This window comes from Peromyscus eremicus, chromosome 6, assembly GCF_949786415.1.
Source record: "Peromyscus eremicus chromosome 6, PerEre_H2_v1, whole genome shotgun sequence".
NCBI lineage: Eukaryota > Metazoa > Chordata > Mammalia > Rodentia > Cricetidae > Peromyscus > Peromyscus eremicus.
The window spans coordinates 68,118,445-68,131,095 of record NC_081421.1 but is presented as its reverse complement, the minus strand read 5'-3'; the positions used below and the strand labels follow the sequence as shown (position 1 = coordinate 68,131,095).

General features: G+C 47.9%; 1 protein-coding gene across 2 annotated transcripts in view; it reads left to right on the top strand.

Annotated features, from left to right (window-relative positions):
- The first annotated feature begins 1,291 nt into the window (after positions 1-1,291).
- The window catches only part of Tuft1 (tuftelin 1), a 44,039-nt gene continuing 32,679 nt past the window's right edge, over positions 1,292-12,651 (top strand). The window contains exon 1 of one of the 2 annotated variants that reach the window (XM_059264878.1): positions 1,292-1,402. In XM_059264878.1, the coding sequence (XP_059120861.1) occupies positions 1,343-1,402 (60 nt within the window). In that variant the 5' untranslated portion in view covers positions 1,292-1,342. The remainder of the gene's footprint in view (positions 1,403-12,651) is intronic. The other variant, XM_059264877.1, reaches the window with a different exon arrangement.

Below are 12,651 nucleotides of genomic sequence, written 5' to 3'. Positions count from 1 at the left end.
TGAAACCCTACGACCAAGGTAACCTAGAGAAGAAGTGTTTATTTGGACTTACAGTTCCAGAAGGATAAGAGTCTATCACCATCACGGTGGGGAGGCACAGTGGCAGGCAGGCAGAAAGTTAAAAGCTCACGTCTCACACCACAAGCAGGAAAGCAGAGAGCAAGCTGGGAATGGTGGGAATCTTTGAAACTGTCAAAGCCTGCCCCATTGATAAAATCCTCCAGCAAGACTCAAACTCCCAAACTGCTTCCAACTGGGAGCCAAGTGTTCAAACGGCAGCCGATGGGGGGCTTTCTCACCAAACCACCACAAGTGCGGTCTTGAGGCCTAGGAGAGGCTAGAACTAGGCTTTTCTTCTCTCCTGGGTTATTGATATCCCCAGCTTTTTTCTTCCAGGTATAGAGCTTTGCATCTATTTCTAAACTGGCAAGTGACTCGGAGTCCAATTCCACTCCCCCTGGCTTGAAGGAATTAGCCCTTCACCAAAACGAATTGCTCGCTGTAGTAGTACCGCCTACTCAGGCTGGACAGCCCTTACAACACTGCCTGTTGTGCCTGTGGTTCAGTGGCTATCCCGTCAGTGGGATAGCCACCTATGAGTTCAGCCCCCAAGATCCCAGCCTAGGCTTAAGAAGCAAATGCCATTCGTGCAGTGGAGCGTCATCTTTTCCCTACGGCGCAAATTCCTTTTAAGGCAATGTGTCCCGCCTCTCCCCACCATATAAGGGTAGCTTCTGCAAAACAAGCCCCACCCAGAGCTTAGCTAGCTTTGACTTGGTCTGGGCGGTTTGCCAGGGAAAAGCACCTGCCAGACTGGCTTAGACTAGTCTTAGTGAGCTGGCCCTTGGTCCCTGCCTTTTTACCACAGAGGAAAGATTTACTCAATTCTAAAAACCCTACAGGCTGGTTTACGTTTAGGGAGAGGAGAGACCATAGAAGCATGTGCTGGCCCCAACTGACTTTTTACAGAGGACCAGACAGATTCTTTCCCTGCACCGATCCTGGAGAACTGAAAGACAAGACTAATGAGGAATGCTGAGATACCACCACAGACACTACCACGTCGTATCCTAAATAAAACTCTTCAGGGGCCACCCAACCTTCACTCCCAAGCCCCCACCTTTACGTAAATCTGCGATAGCGCTGGTAGGCGAGTCCTGAAGCCTCCTGGGCACCGCCCACCTCCCTCTTCCGCTCAACCCATTGACAAATACCGCGTTGGGCGTGGCCCACCTTCAGCCCCGCCCCCGACGCGCCTATACCAGGGGGCGGTCCGGCGCCCGCCCGCCCAGTAGCCGCCGCACCTCGGAGTTGAGGACACCCGTGCGACCTCCGCGGAAAGATGAACGGGACGCCGAACTGGTGTACCTTGGTGGACGTGCACCCGGAGGGCCAGACCGCGGTAGGTCGTCGCGCTCACCCCGCCTTCCCGCCTCGGCCCCGTGGCTTTCCAGTTCGGCCGCTCCGGTGCCTCACGTTGAGCTAGCCGACATCACCTGACGCCCGGCTTGGTGCGGTCAGCCCCCTAGTCGTCCCGTGCGCTTTCTTCCTTTGCCTTGCGGCGGACGGTGGCGTGGGAGGCGCGGAACCAAAGCTGGCGGCTCCCGGGCTGGGGAGTAGTAACCTGTCCTTGGCGAGGACACTGCAGCCCCGGCCCGGGGACAGGGCGCGTCACTCAGGCGTCTCGTGGGCAGCTAGATTGGGTCGTGGGAGACCCTCGAGGGACCGGAGCCCTGCGCCGTTTCGGACATTGTGCCGGTCCAGGCGCGTTTTAGCCTTTTCCGCGTGTCCTGATGGCCTCAGAAGCCCTTCAAAGACTTTTATGGTGCTTCGGGTGATCCTTTAACTAGAAAAGGGGGCAGAGGGTGGAATCCTAGGGCTGGGAACCGAGAGGCGAGAGCGTGGGAGGGGCGGTAGATGTTAGAAAACTCCGGAACTGGTCGGAGATTCTACCTTTCGCTAAGAGGATGGATAGAGCTTTCCACTCGACGGTCACCTCTCTCGGATTTCTCCTTTTTTCGTCTTGCTTTTCTGATCCCCTCCCTCTTTCGGCCAACCAGTAGCTTCCTGGGTTTTGCTTCCGTGTCCAGTTGCCAAGCCCCGGGAGGGGATGAAGGGGGATGTCTTGGAACCTGGACGGACACGGGAACCAACCTGGAGAGGGTTAGGGAGAGAGAGCGTTCTCCAGTGCAAGCCAGTTTTCCCTGTTCTCCCATCCGCCACCCCCCCCAGCACCCTCAGCTGACCGCATGGTTTTTCTCTCTCCAGAGGGAAAGGCCGGTAATTTGATGCTGAATGTTTCCAGGTGTTGCTGGGGGATCCAAATACACCTTAGATCTGTGCTAATTAATTTATTTCCAGGCTATTGTGGGAGAGTGAAATGAGAGCCAGCCGAGGTGTTGGGGGTTTGTGACCTTCTCCCCCCCCCCCCCAACATCTGATTCCTTTGCTTCTGCCTGTCTCAGCATGTCCCTGAGGCAAAGCTAACCCAGCCACAACTGGATTATGGCTCTTCTTCAAAGAATAGTTGTAGAATAGGTACTCATTGAAGTTTAGAGTACAGCTAATCATTGAAGCCTGTTCACTGTCCCCTTGACATTTCTGACTAGAAGTGTGAATGTTTCTGCCACATTACAAGTCTCGACACCGCCCGAACCCCAGCCTCCCCCCCCCCCCCCCAGGTGAGAGATGCTGACCAAATGGAAAAAAGAAAACCAAACCAATAGCCAACCAGCTTCAAGTTCTCCATGCTCTAGCTGTTTTGAAATGGTCGAGTCTGGGAAAGAATGTGGAACGAATGAGTGAGGGGTCGTGGCCTTCTTTTTGCTTGATGTAGAAAAGAGACGGTGTCATACAGGAGAAAGACGTCTAAAACCACAGCACCAGCAGCACAGAGAAGGACCTGCTGCTGTCCCTTGATACTTTCATTGGTTTTTCAGTGGGACAGAAAGCAGAGATGGGAAACAAGGAATTTGCTCTCGGGTATAAGTATGTTTAGAGCTAAATAGAAAGCTTTCTATCAGAGAGGAGACGGGCTTGAGACTTACTTTGCTCTAAAGCTGAGAATGAAATAACCTTTGCCTGGGTTTGCTCTTGGAGACATTCCTGGGTTCCTGAGGAGGAAGGACAGATGGTAAACAATCAATCAGTCAGGAGACAGGCTTTGTCCTGGATTCCTCTCCGCTGAGCCAATCTGCAGATAGAATTTATGGCTCTGGACATATGGAACCCGTCATGTACTCATACCATTGAACGTTGCTCAGTGAGGATGCAAAAGGTGTGAGTAAATAAATGAATCAACGGATGCCTGGTTTATGTGGTGCTGGGGGGTCGAACCCAGGACTTTGGGCATGCCAGGCAAGCATTCAGAAAATTGAGCTATGTCTCCAACAAAACCCAACCCCCCCCCCCCCCCCACACACACACCAGGAAAGTACTGAGGATTGAACCTGGGGCTTCATGCCTCCCCCAGAGTTTGAGAGTGTAGACAGTTGGAGTCAGACTCCTGGGACCACGTGTCTTTTAGTGCTTCACCCTGTGACATGGAAGTACAGCTATACACTGTAGCGCTTTTATTGTTGGATGTCTGTAAAGGCAAAGTCTTCCAAAACTGCGGACTGTAGCCACTAGTGGGTCCTTTGAGTTTCCTTCAGTTCCCCCTCACTGTACCCTACCTTTGTTTTTGGGGAGTGCCTTTCTCTTCCTTAGTAAGCCATCTCTATTCTGTAATGGTATTTGCTCCACCCATGACCTTGGGCTATACGGCCCAAAGGAGGCAGGTGCTTCCTGCAGTTGCAGTGACCTCTTAAAAGGAGTTGGAGAAGGGTCACATGCCCCATCTCCCTGCTCCTGCCTGGGAGGTAGATTCACTCCCAGTCAGATCAGAGGATGACTTCTGCTGTCTACTCCATTCTGTAATCGTGAGTGTATTTCCTCAATCTATATCTTAATAAATTCTGTTACCCATTTAATAGACCCACATGGCTTGATTGTAATCAGTGGTGCCCAGCGTGGGGTACAAATCCATCTCATAGGCAGGAGCAGGGAGAAGGAACATGTGGCCCTTCTCCCTCTCCTTATGAGGTCACTTACAATGGCAGGAAGCACTACCTCCTTTAGGACGTATAGCCCAAGGTCATGGGCAGAGCAAATGCCACTACGCTATCCTGTTACTAAGCAAACAAATAAACAAAAATATAGTGGGAAGGATGGGCATGATGGCGAATGCCTTTAATCCTAGGACTTAGAAGACCGAAGCAGACAGAGCTCTGGGAATTTGAGGCCAGCCTGCTTCATAGTGAATGCCAGGCCATCCTTGACTACATAGTTTGCAAGACCTTGTCTCAAAACGAAAAAAACATAGTGGAGGAGAAACAGCATTTAAAAAAAAAAAAAAAAAAAAAAGAGCTAACATCCCTGGAGTGTTGCCAAGGATAGTCTTTTGGACAAAAACATTGTGCCAGTTATATGTGAGTTTGAAGGGATCAAAGGTGCAGACCATCGTGTCTGGTTTAAATGTATTTTAATATCAAAAATGTTTGTTTGAAAGTGACTTTGGTAAATTATATTGGCATAGAAAGTACAAATGAATCTCAAACTCGTTCGACATTTCTATTACCTTCCTTTGTAATAAACAGCACAAAGGGACCTAGCTACCTTAAGAGGAACTTATTAGAAGGAAAGGAACAGTGCACAGAAATTAAAGAAAAGCTTGAAAAATCCAAACGAAGGGAGTCCTGGAAAAGAACATGGATGCTTTCTACTTTTGGGTGGTTCCAGCTGTCTTAGGTCCTTTGACATTCTTCTGAGAGTCTAGGGAGAGGTACCATTGTCCTCTGGCATTCTCTTGAACTAGAATAGAGCAGGGATCCTTGACTGGCAGGTTTACAAGATTGCCCACTAAAGGATGGGGTGCTCCAGAGCACAACCCAGATGTTGTCACCAGTGGAGGACTGTGGGGGCTGTGTGTGAAAGAACACATGTTCGTGCCTTAGACTCTGGCATGGGTGATTTTCCCCCTTCCCCCTCTCTGTTCCTTCCCTCCCTTTGACTTTTTATATTTTTAATTGTGAGCCTAGCCTTTAACAACTGAGCCATCTCTCCAGTCCTGCTTTGACCTTTTAAATGGAAAGAATTTGTGTTAGAGGGATAGAGATGGCCCAGTAGTTCTGACCTCTAGTTGATTTGATTCTCAACACCCATATAGTAGCTAACAAGCGTCCACAACTTCAGTTCCAGGAGATCAGGTGCCTTTTTCTAACCTTCATGAGCACCAGGTGTGTGCTGTGTACATACATACATGTAGGAAAAACATGCATACATGTAAAAAAATAAGTAAATGAAATACCTGTACATAATTTATTTTTGTTTTTTGGCATTTTGAGGCAAGGTCACATTAAACTAAGCTAAACATTTTAGCATGTGCCACCACATCCTGCTCTTGTGCGTGACTTAAAAAACAAAACTAATATCCAATGGTTTTTGAAAGAATATAGTAGTTCTCTACTTTGAGTTCTACTACACGGAAGTAGCCACTTTTAGTTCTTACCTGTTTTGTCTGATGTGAACTTCTGTTTCTAAATAAAATGCTTCTAGTAATTTTTTTCTCTTAAAAATTACATTTATTTATTTGTTTGGGGGCAGGAGTGGATATGCCATGGTACATGTGTGGAGGTCAGGAGACATGTCAGGGAAGTCCGTTCTCTCCTACCCACACGTCAGGTTTGGCGTCAGACCTTTTTGCTAAGCCATTTAGTTAGCTCCTTTTCCTCCTCTTCCTCCCTCCCCTTTTCCTCAGAGTTTCTTGTCTGTCCTCAAACCCAGTGATGATGTCCTTAAACTCCGGATCTCCCTTCCTGCCTTCACCTCCTGAATGCCAAAGGTACAATCATTTGACAACATGCATGATTTATGTGGTGCTGGAGGTCAAAACCAGGACTTTGGGCATGCCAGGCAAGCTTTCTTCTAGTTCAGCTATACCCCTAACCCAGCTCACCCCCATTACCCACCAGGAAAACACTGGAGATACAGAGAATTGAACATGAGGCCTCATGAATGCTAAGCAAGTACTCTACCCGTGCTTCCTGTTTTGTTTGTTATTTTAATCAGTTTTAAATATCTGTTGACTTGTAGGAATTATAAGGAGGTTAATATTCTAATTTTTTAGACACCTGTTTCTTGTGATTGCAGTGTAATCACAATTTTTAGTTAACCTGTGATTTCTCTTAATAGCGTTGTGGTTAAGAGCACGACTCTGAGGCTGCTAGACTGTTTGCCTGTGGTGCCCAAGCCCCTGGATTGGATCACCAGCACTGTTCAAACTGGGTGTAGCGGCACCCGCGTGTCATCCCAGCTCCCAGAAGATTAGTCAGGAAGATCAGAAGTACAAGGTTGTCCTTGGTACCTAGGGAGTTCAAGGCCAGCCTGGGATAGGTGAGAACTTGTCTCAAAGTAAATAAATAATTAATAATTAAGAAGTTTTTAAAAAGGTAGCATAAGTTTGTGCGTCTGACTAAGTGCTTTGCCAGAGTACTTTGGTAATTAATTTCTTCATCCTGAGTTTTCTCCTATGTAAGAAGAGACAACAGTCATGCCTTCTCCTAAGATCATTATGAGGATTAAGATAATACGTATGAAACGTTAAACACAGCTCTTGGCACGTGGTAAGCATTCAGATGTTAGCTGATGTTTTGTTTGCTCCTGGTGTGGACTGGATTGTTTTAACTGCATCTGGGCACCCAAGCTTAGGGGTGGAGGAAATAGGATTCTGTGCATGTGAGTGCATGTATATAGAGGGCAGATGTTGACATCAGGATTTCTTTCTCAGTCTCTGGGGAGCTGTACTCTGGTTATCATCATGCTTGTGTAGCAGGCACTGAACCATCTCCATTTCCTCCAGCTCACCCCTCTTTTGAGGCAGGGTCTCATACTGTACAGACTGGCCTAGAGCTAAGGTAGCCCAGGATGGCCTCAGATTTGCTGTGGTCCTCCTGCCTCAGGCTCTAAAGTGCATGTGCCACTACGCCTGGCCTGACTTTGGTCAAGTTTTGCTCCTTTTCATATTTGTGTTTGCTGCTGCTTCTTCTTCTTCTTCTTCTTCTTCTTCTTCTTCTTCTTCTTCTTCTTCTTCTTCTTCCTTTTATCTTGTTTGTTATTTTTTTAAGATTTTATTTATTATGTATACAGTGTTCTGCCTGCATGTATGCCTGCACTCCCGAAGAGAGCACCAGATCTCATTACGGATGGTTGTGAGCCACCATTTGGTTACTGGGAATTGAACTCAGGACCTCTGGAAAAGCAGCCAAGTACTCTTAACCTGTGAGCCATCTCTCCAGCCCTGTTTTTGTTTTTTGAGACAGGGTTTCTCTGCGTATCCCTGGCTGTCCTGGAACTCACTCTGTAGACCAGGCTGGCCTTGAACTCAGAGATCCACCTGCCTCTGCTTCCTGAGTGCTGGGATTAAAGGTGTGCACCACCACATTTGCTTGTTCTTACTTGTTCTTTTCCTCTTTCCTTGATAGTCCAGGTCTCTCTGCCAGCATAGAGTGGCAAGAGTAACGGGGCTGTGGTTAAACCCAGGATGGAGAGCTGAGTGACTTGTGCTAGTCAACAGGGCTGGGCTTTCACAGCGATATTGAGGATTAACGGACCCCTTTCCACTTCTTTCCATTTCTCCTGGCCAAGGGAGCTGGTGTACTCTGGGCTATTCTTTTTTATCTCTGTGTTACCCTTTCTTATATATTGTACTTTTCCCCCAATCCTTCCTTTCTCCCTCTCTCCCTCCCTCTTTCCTTGTTTTAATTCTTTTTTCTTGTTTTGAGATAGGATCCCTTTCTTTGTAGCCCTAGCTGTCTTAGAATTTGCTTTGTAGACCAGGTTAGGCTTGAACTCACGGAGATCTTCTGCCTCTACCTCCCAAGTGCTGGGGTTAAAGGCATATACTACCACACCTGGCTTTTTTTTTTTTTTTTTTTTTGTCTTGGCAAAACTGAGTAGATTTGGAATTTGTTTTATCTGCTGTAGTATGAACCTTTGTCTTTACTATGGATTAGATGCTTCCTGTAAGACTTCAGAAGCTGAAATAGTTTAATGCCTGAGGCCTACTTTTTCTTTATTTAAAAATTGGGTTTAGCTGGGAGGTGGTGGTGCATGCCTTTAATCCCATCACTCAGGAGGCAGAGGCAGGCAGATCTCTGTGCGTTTGAGGCCAGCCTGGTCTACAGAGTGAGATCCAGGACAGGCACCAAAACTACACAAAGAAACCCTATCTCGAAAAAAGGCTGTAAGGATTTAAAGGGATGGCTCAGCAGTTAAGAGCACTGGCTGTTCCTCCAGAGGACCTGGGTTCAATTCTCAGCACCCACATGGCAGCTCATGACTATCTGTAACTCTAGTTCTAGAGAATCTGGCACCCTCTTCTGGCTTCTGTGGGTACTCATGTGGTACCCAGATATACATGTAGGTAAAATACTTGTACATGAAACAAACGAAGATTTTAAAAATTGGGATGTGATTTACCATAAGCTTACCATGAATTTAAACCATTTTTTATAAGCTTTATTAAAACTATTATGCCACGTGATTCACCAGTTTAAGGTATATAATTCTGTGTTTTTTAGTGTATTCAGAGTTACATGTCATCACTGAACCAATTCTAGAGCCTTTTGCTCACTTCATAAAGAAATCTTCATCTACTGGCAGTCACTCACTCCCCCATTCCCCCAAGTCTCTCCAGCCTCAGACAGCTACTAGTCTGCCTTGCATGGGAATTTACGTATTCATTTTTACATTTCCTGTTAATGAAGCCATGCAGTCTGTGGTCCTCCTGACTGTCTTTCAGGGTGCATGCTGCTTTAAAGGCTCCTACACATATAACATGGCAGTTCTTCATTCATTTTTAGAACTGACTGACACTCCATATTTAAGATGTCATAGATGTGTTCACCGAGAAATAAATGGTGGACCTTTGAGTTGTTTTTCCTCTTAGGCTGTTGTAAATATTGTTGCTATGAAGTTTTATAAGTTTATGTGGACTTTACTTCCTTTGTACTTGGTAGTAAAATACCTGTTTGAGTATCTTATTTTCAAAGAGGATTGAGAGACTAGGGGACTTAGCTTTGTTGTTAGAGTGCTCAAGAAGCATGCTTGAAGTCCCTGGGTTCGATTCCCGGTACCACATAAACCTGGCATGATGGCCCAGCACTGGGAGGTAGAAGCAGGCAGACTAGAAGTTCATCTTTGGCTACATAGTGAATTTGAAGCCAGCCTAAGGTACACACAAAAGAAGAGTGCTCTGTGGTCATTGGTGCTTACTCCAATGGGATGAATTCTAAAATGATGAAAGTCCTGTCTCCGTGACACTTGGGTGGGGAAGAAACTCTTGGGTGGAGGAATCTTTCAAGTTTGGGGACTATTTCTTCCAGTCCCTGCCCCGGCCCCAGACTCATCCAGTGTGAGTTTCTCCTCACACCATCCCCCTACCCCTTTTATTGCCAGCTTTAACTTTTCAGTGAGGTCTCCAACAAGCCTGTCAGGAATTCGGGGAGAGCTTGGCTTTCTTGCCTGGTTTGGGAGGGGACGATGCGAGAGAGGAAGGTGAGAGAGGAAGGTTACCTAATCATTAGGCATGTGGCACTAACATTGTCCATATTTCTCCGGGGTGGAGGGAGGTGTGTGCACCGGATGGTTTCGGTTCCAGTACTGTGCTCAGATCGGGTGGGACGAGCTTCCCCGCCCGCCTGTTGGTAATTATGGCATGTGCCTCTTTGGGTCATGGTGCAGTCTTGTGAAACACCTGTTTCTTAGGGGTGGGCAGGCTTAGTTGGGGGAATGGATGTGTGCCAGCAAGACTGTTGGCCCAGATTTAAGCCTGGGCAGCAGAGGCAGGAAGAGAAGAGAATATGGGGTGGGTAGAGTAGGGTGGAGAAGATAAATGAAAGAAGAGTATGAGAACAGGAAAACCAGATTGCAAGGCAAGGTATCCAAGACCAGAGAAGCTTCAACCCATGGCTCTGCCTCCCGAATGCTGGGATTAAAGGCATGTGCCATCACTGCCCGGCTGTTAGGTATGTTTTTAAGGTTAGACACAGATGTATGTAGATAGATAGATGGTCTTCAAACACTTCAAAGAACTACACAATATGGCATTTAATATGTTTAACATACTATGGCTTTTCATGACAGTGAGTCCGGCTGGGCTTGAGGCAGGTGTCCTGGAGGGAGGACTAGGTCAGCAGCAGGTAGCTCTCCTTCAGAGCTGGGGTTTGGGAGCCCCCCTGCCTCAGTGTACACACTCTCACTGCCAGGCACCAGTGTAGGGCTCCAGATTGTAAGAAATGGGTGCTCCATCTGGGGTGTTCCTCCAAGTCTCCTCGTTGTATTTCCCCAGTCAGGCTGAGTCCCGTTGTGGTGCTTGTCCAGCCCATGCTATGGGCAGGCTGCCAGATGAAAGGTAAACTCCTCTCCTGTTTTGTTGGTTTACCTGTGACGAGGAGGAAAGGGGGGGGGGGAGTCTTTGTCTCCTGGAGGACCAGGCACAGCAAGCCTACACACCCAATGAACTGGGAGCCTTCCCTAAGAGAGAGTGGGCACCCAGCCATCCCATTCCATCCCATCCTCTTCTGTGACTTCCCGGGGCTTCCCTCATGTTGGCCTCTCAGGAGCCAGTTTTATGAGAAGGTGGCATTCTCAGTGTTCAGGTGGGCATAAGCCGGACAAGCCACAGACCGGGTGGTAGGGACCAAGATGATCGCCGCAGCGGCAGCTTGTGAGACTACATATGCTTGCAGGAGTTGGGTGCAGAGTGAAGGCGACTTAGAGGTGTTAAGCTCAGAGACCCTTTCTATTTATTTCCCTTCTCTTTTTGACCCAGGCATTTTACCCCGCTGTGTTAGTGGCTCCGTAGAAGCCTGGAGAGTGGGTTCTAGGGAAACCGGCTGTTCCCATGGATCTTTTCCCACTCCGTAAGCCTGTGGTGTGAGAACCCCTGGGGCCCCCTGTTTATCTCCTATCACTTCTTTCTAAGCCTCTTGATCTGCTAAGCCCTTAGCTATGTGTTTACCCCCTCCCTGCTTTGAGGAGTGAGTCATGCCCCTGGTTTGTTTGAACAAGGCGCAGAGGCTGTTGTAATTGGAGGTAGCTGGGCTTCTCCAGAGAGTGTTTATGAGGTTAGAGGCCTGCTCACCTTGTGATTAGTACTGCTCTTTTTCCCCTAGAGAAGACTCCACTTCCCCTGTAGCCTTGCAGAGGCCCCAGTCGGGCCTATCCTGCCCGACACTTTTGGGTGTTCCTAAAGGTCTTTTCTGCCTGAGCACAGCCCTGAGGTGACTGTGGTTCCAGAGGACAGCTGTTCTCACCAAGCAGAGAGGAGCCCTAGGTTTTGGAGTTGTGGGGTGAGGTCTGTGGCTTTGTAGCATCCTGAGAGAGCCCCGGATTTCTCTCCAGGGCTGTTTAGACAGTCTATTAGACGCCCTCCTCCCTTGAACCGCTTGGGTACAGTGCTGCTTCCATAGTTTTGATATTATGGGTCACTGAGTGCTTTCCTTACACACTGGCCTTACACACGTCCTACTATGCCCCAAACTGAGCTGGGTGGGTGTGATCACCCGCATTTTCTCCAGACTGTAAACAGGGTCCAGAGAGCGAGCCCTTGCAGGATGAGTGGATGCCAGATGGGATTCACATGCCTACTTCTGACTAGCCTTAGTACCTTTCTTCCCTTCTCTTCGCTATCATTTTTACTACAGTAGTGTTGTTAGGCAGCATTTCCATAGTAAAGTTTAGAATATCACTGAAGGGGCTAGGGAGACGGCTTAGTCAGGAAAGTACTTGCTGGGCAAGCTGGCTTCTATCCCAACAATATATGTCTATAAAAGCCAGGCATGGTGGCACGGTCCTTGAAATCCCAGTGCTGGGAGGTGGAGACAGGAGAGTCCCTTACACTTCACTGGTCAGCAGCCTAGCCTAGTCTGTGAGTTCCAGGCCAAAGAGAGACTCCGTCTAGAAAGAACAATATAGATGGCAGCTGAGGAATGACACCTGAGGTTGACCTTTGGCGTCCCTATGTATGTACACCCATGGGCATGCTCACCTACACGACCATACATAGATGGGCATGAGCACACAGTAACCCAAAACCACGGAAATAGACGGAACAGAAGGCCCTTCCCATCCCTCCCCCACGTCCCTTCTTTCCCAGCTCCACTTTCCTGTTCTTCCTTCCTTTCCAGGGTCTCATAGTCCAGGCTAACCTCAAACTTGTGTGTAGCCGGGATGATCTTGAACTTCTGACACCCCCCCCCCATGTGCCAGAATGTGTGTGTGTATGTGTGTGTGTGTGTGTGTGTTCAGTGCTTTTCCTGTGTGTTTACTTAGAACAAATGCCATGTGCTTGGTTAGAAGCCCAGACTGGAGCCACGGGTCTTAGGTTTGAATCAGCTCTGTCGCTGATTAGTTGCATGACGAGACTCTTAACTTCTGAACCTGTTTTTTTAAAATTGGAACATTGGTGCCTACTGGAAGATATTGTTAGGATTAAATGAGTTAGCACATGCAAAGTCCTTGGAATAGAGCCCAATAGGGTCCCACACATAGTAATTGCTGTGTGTAGGAGTTGGCAATTACTGTGTGTTCATGTACATACATAAATGAAAA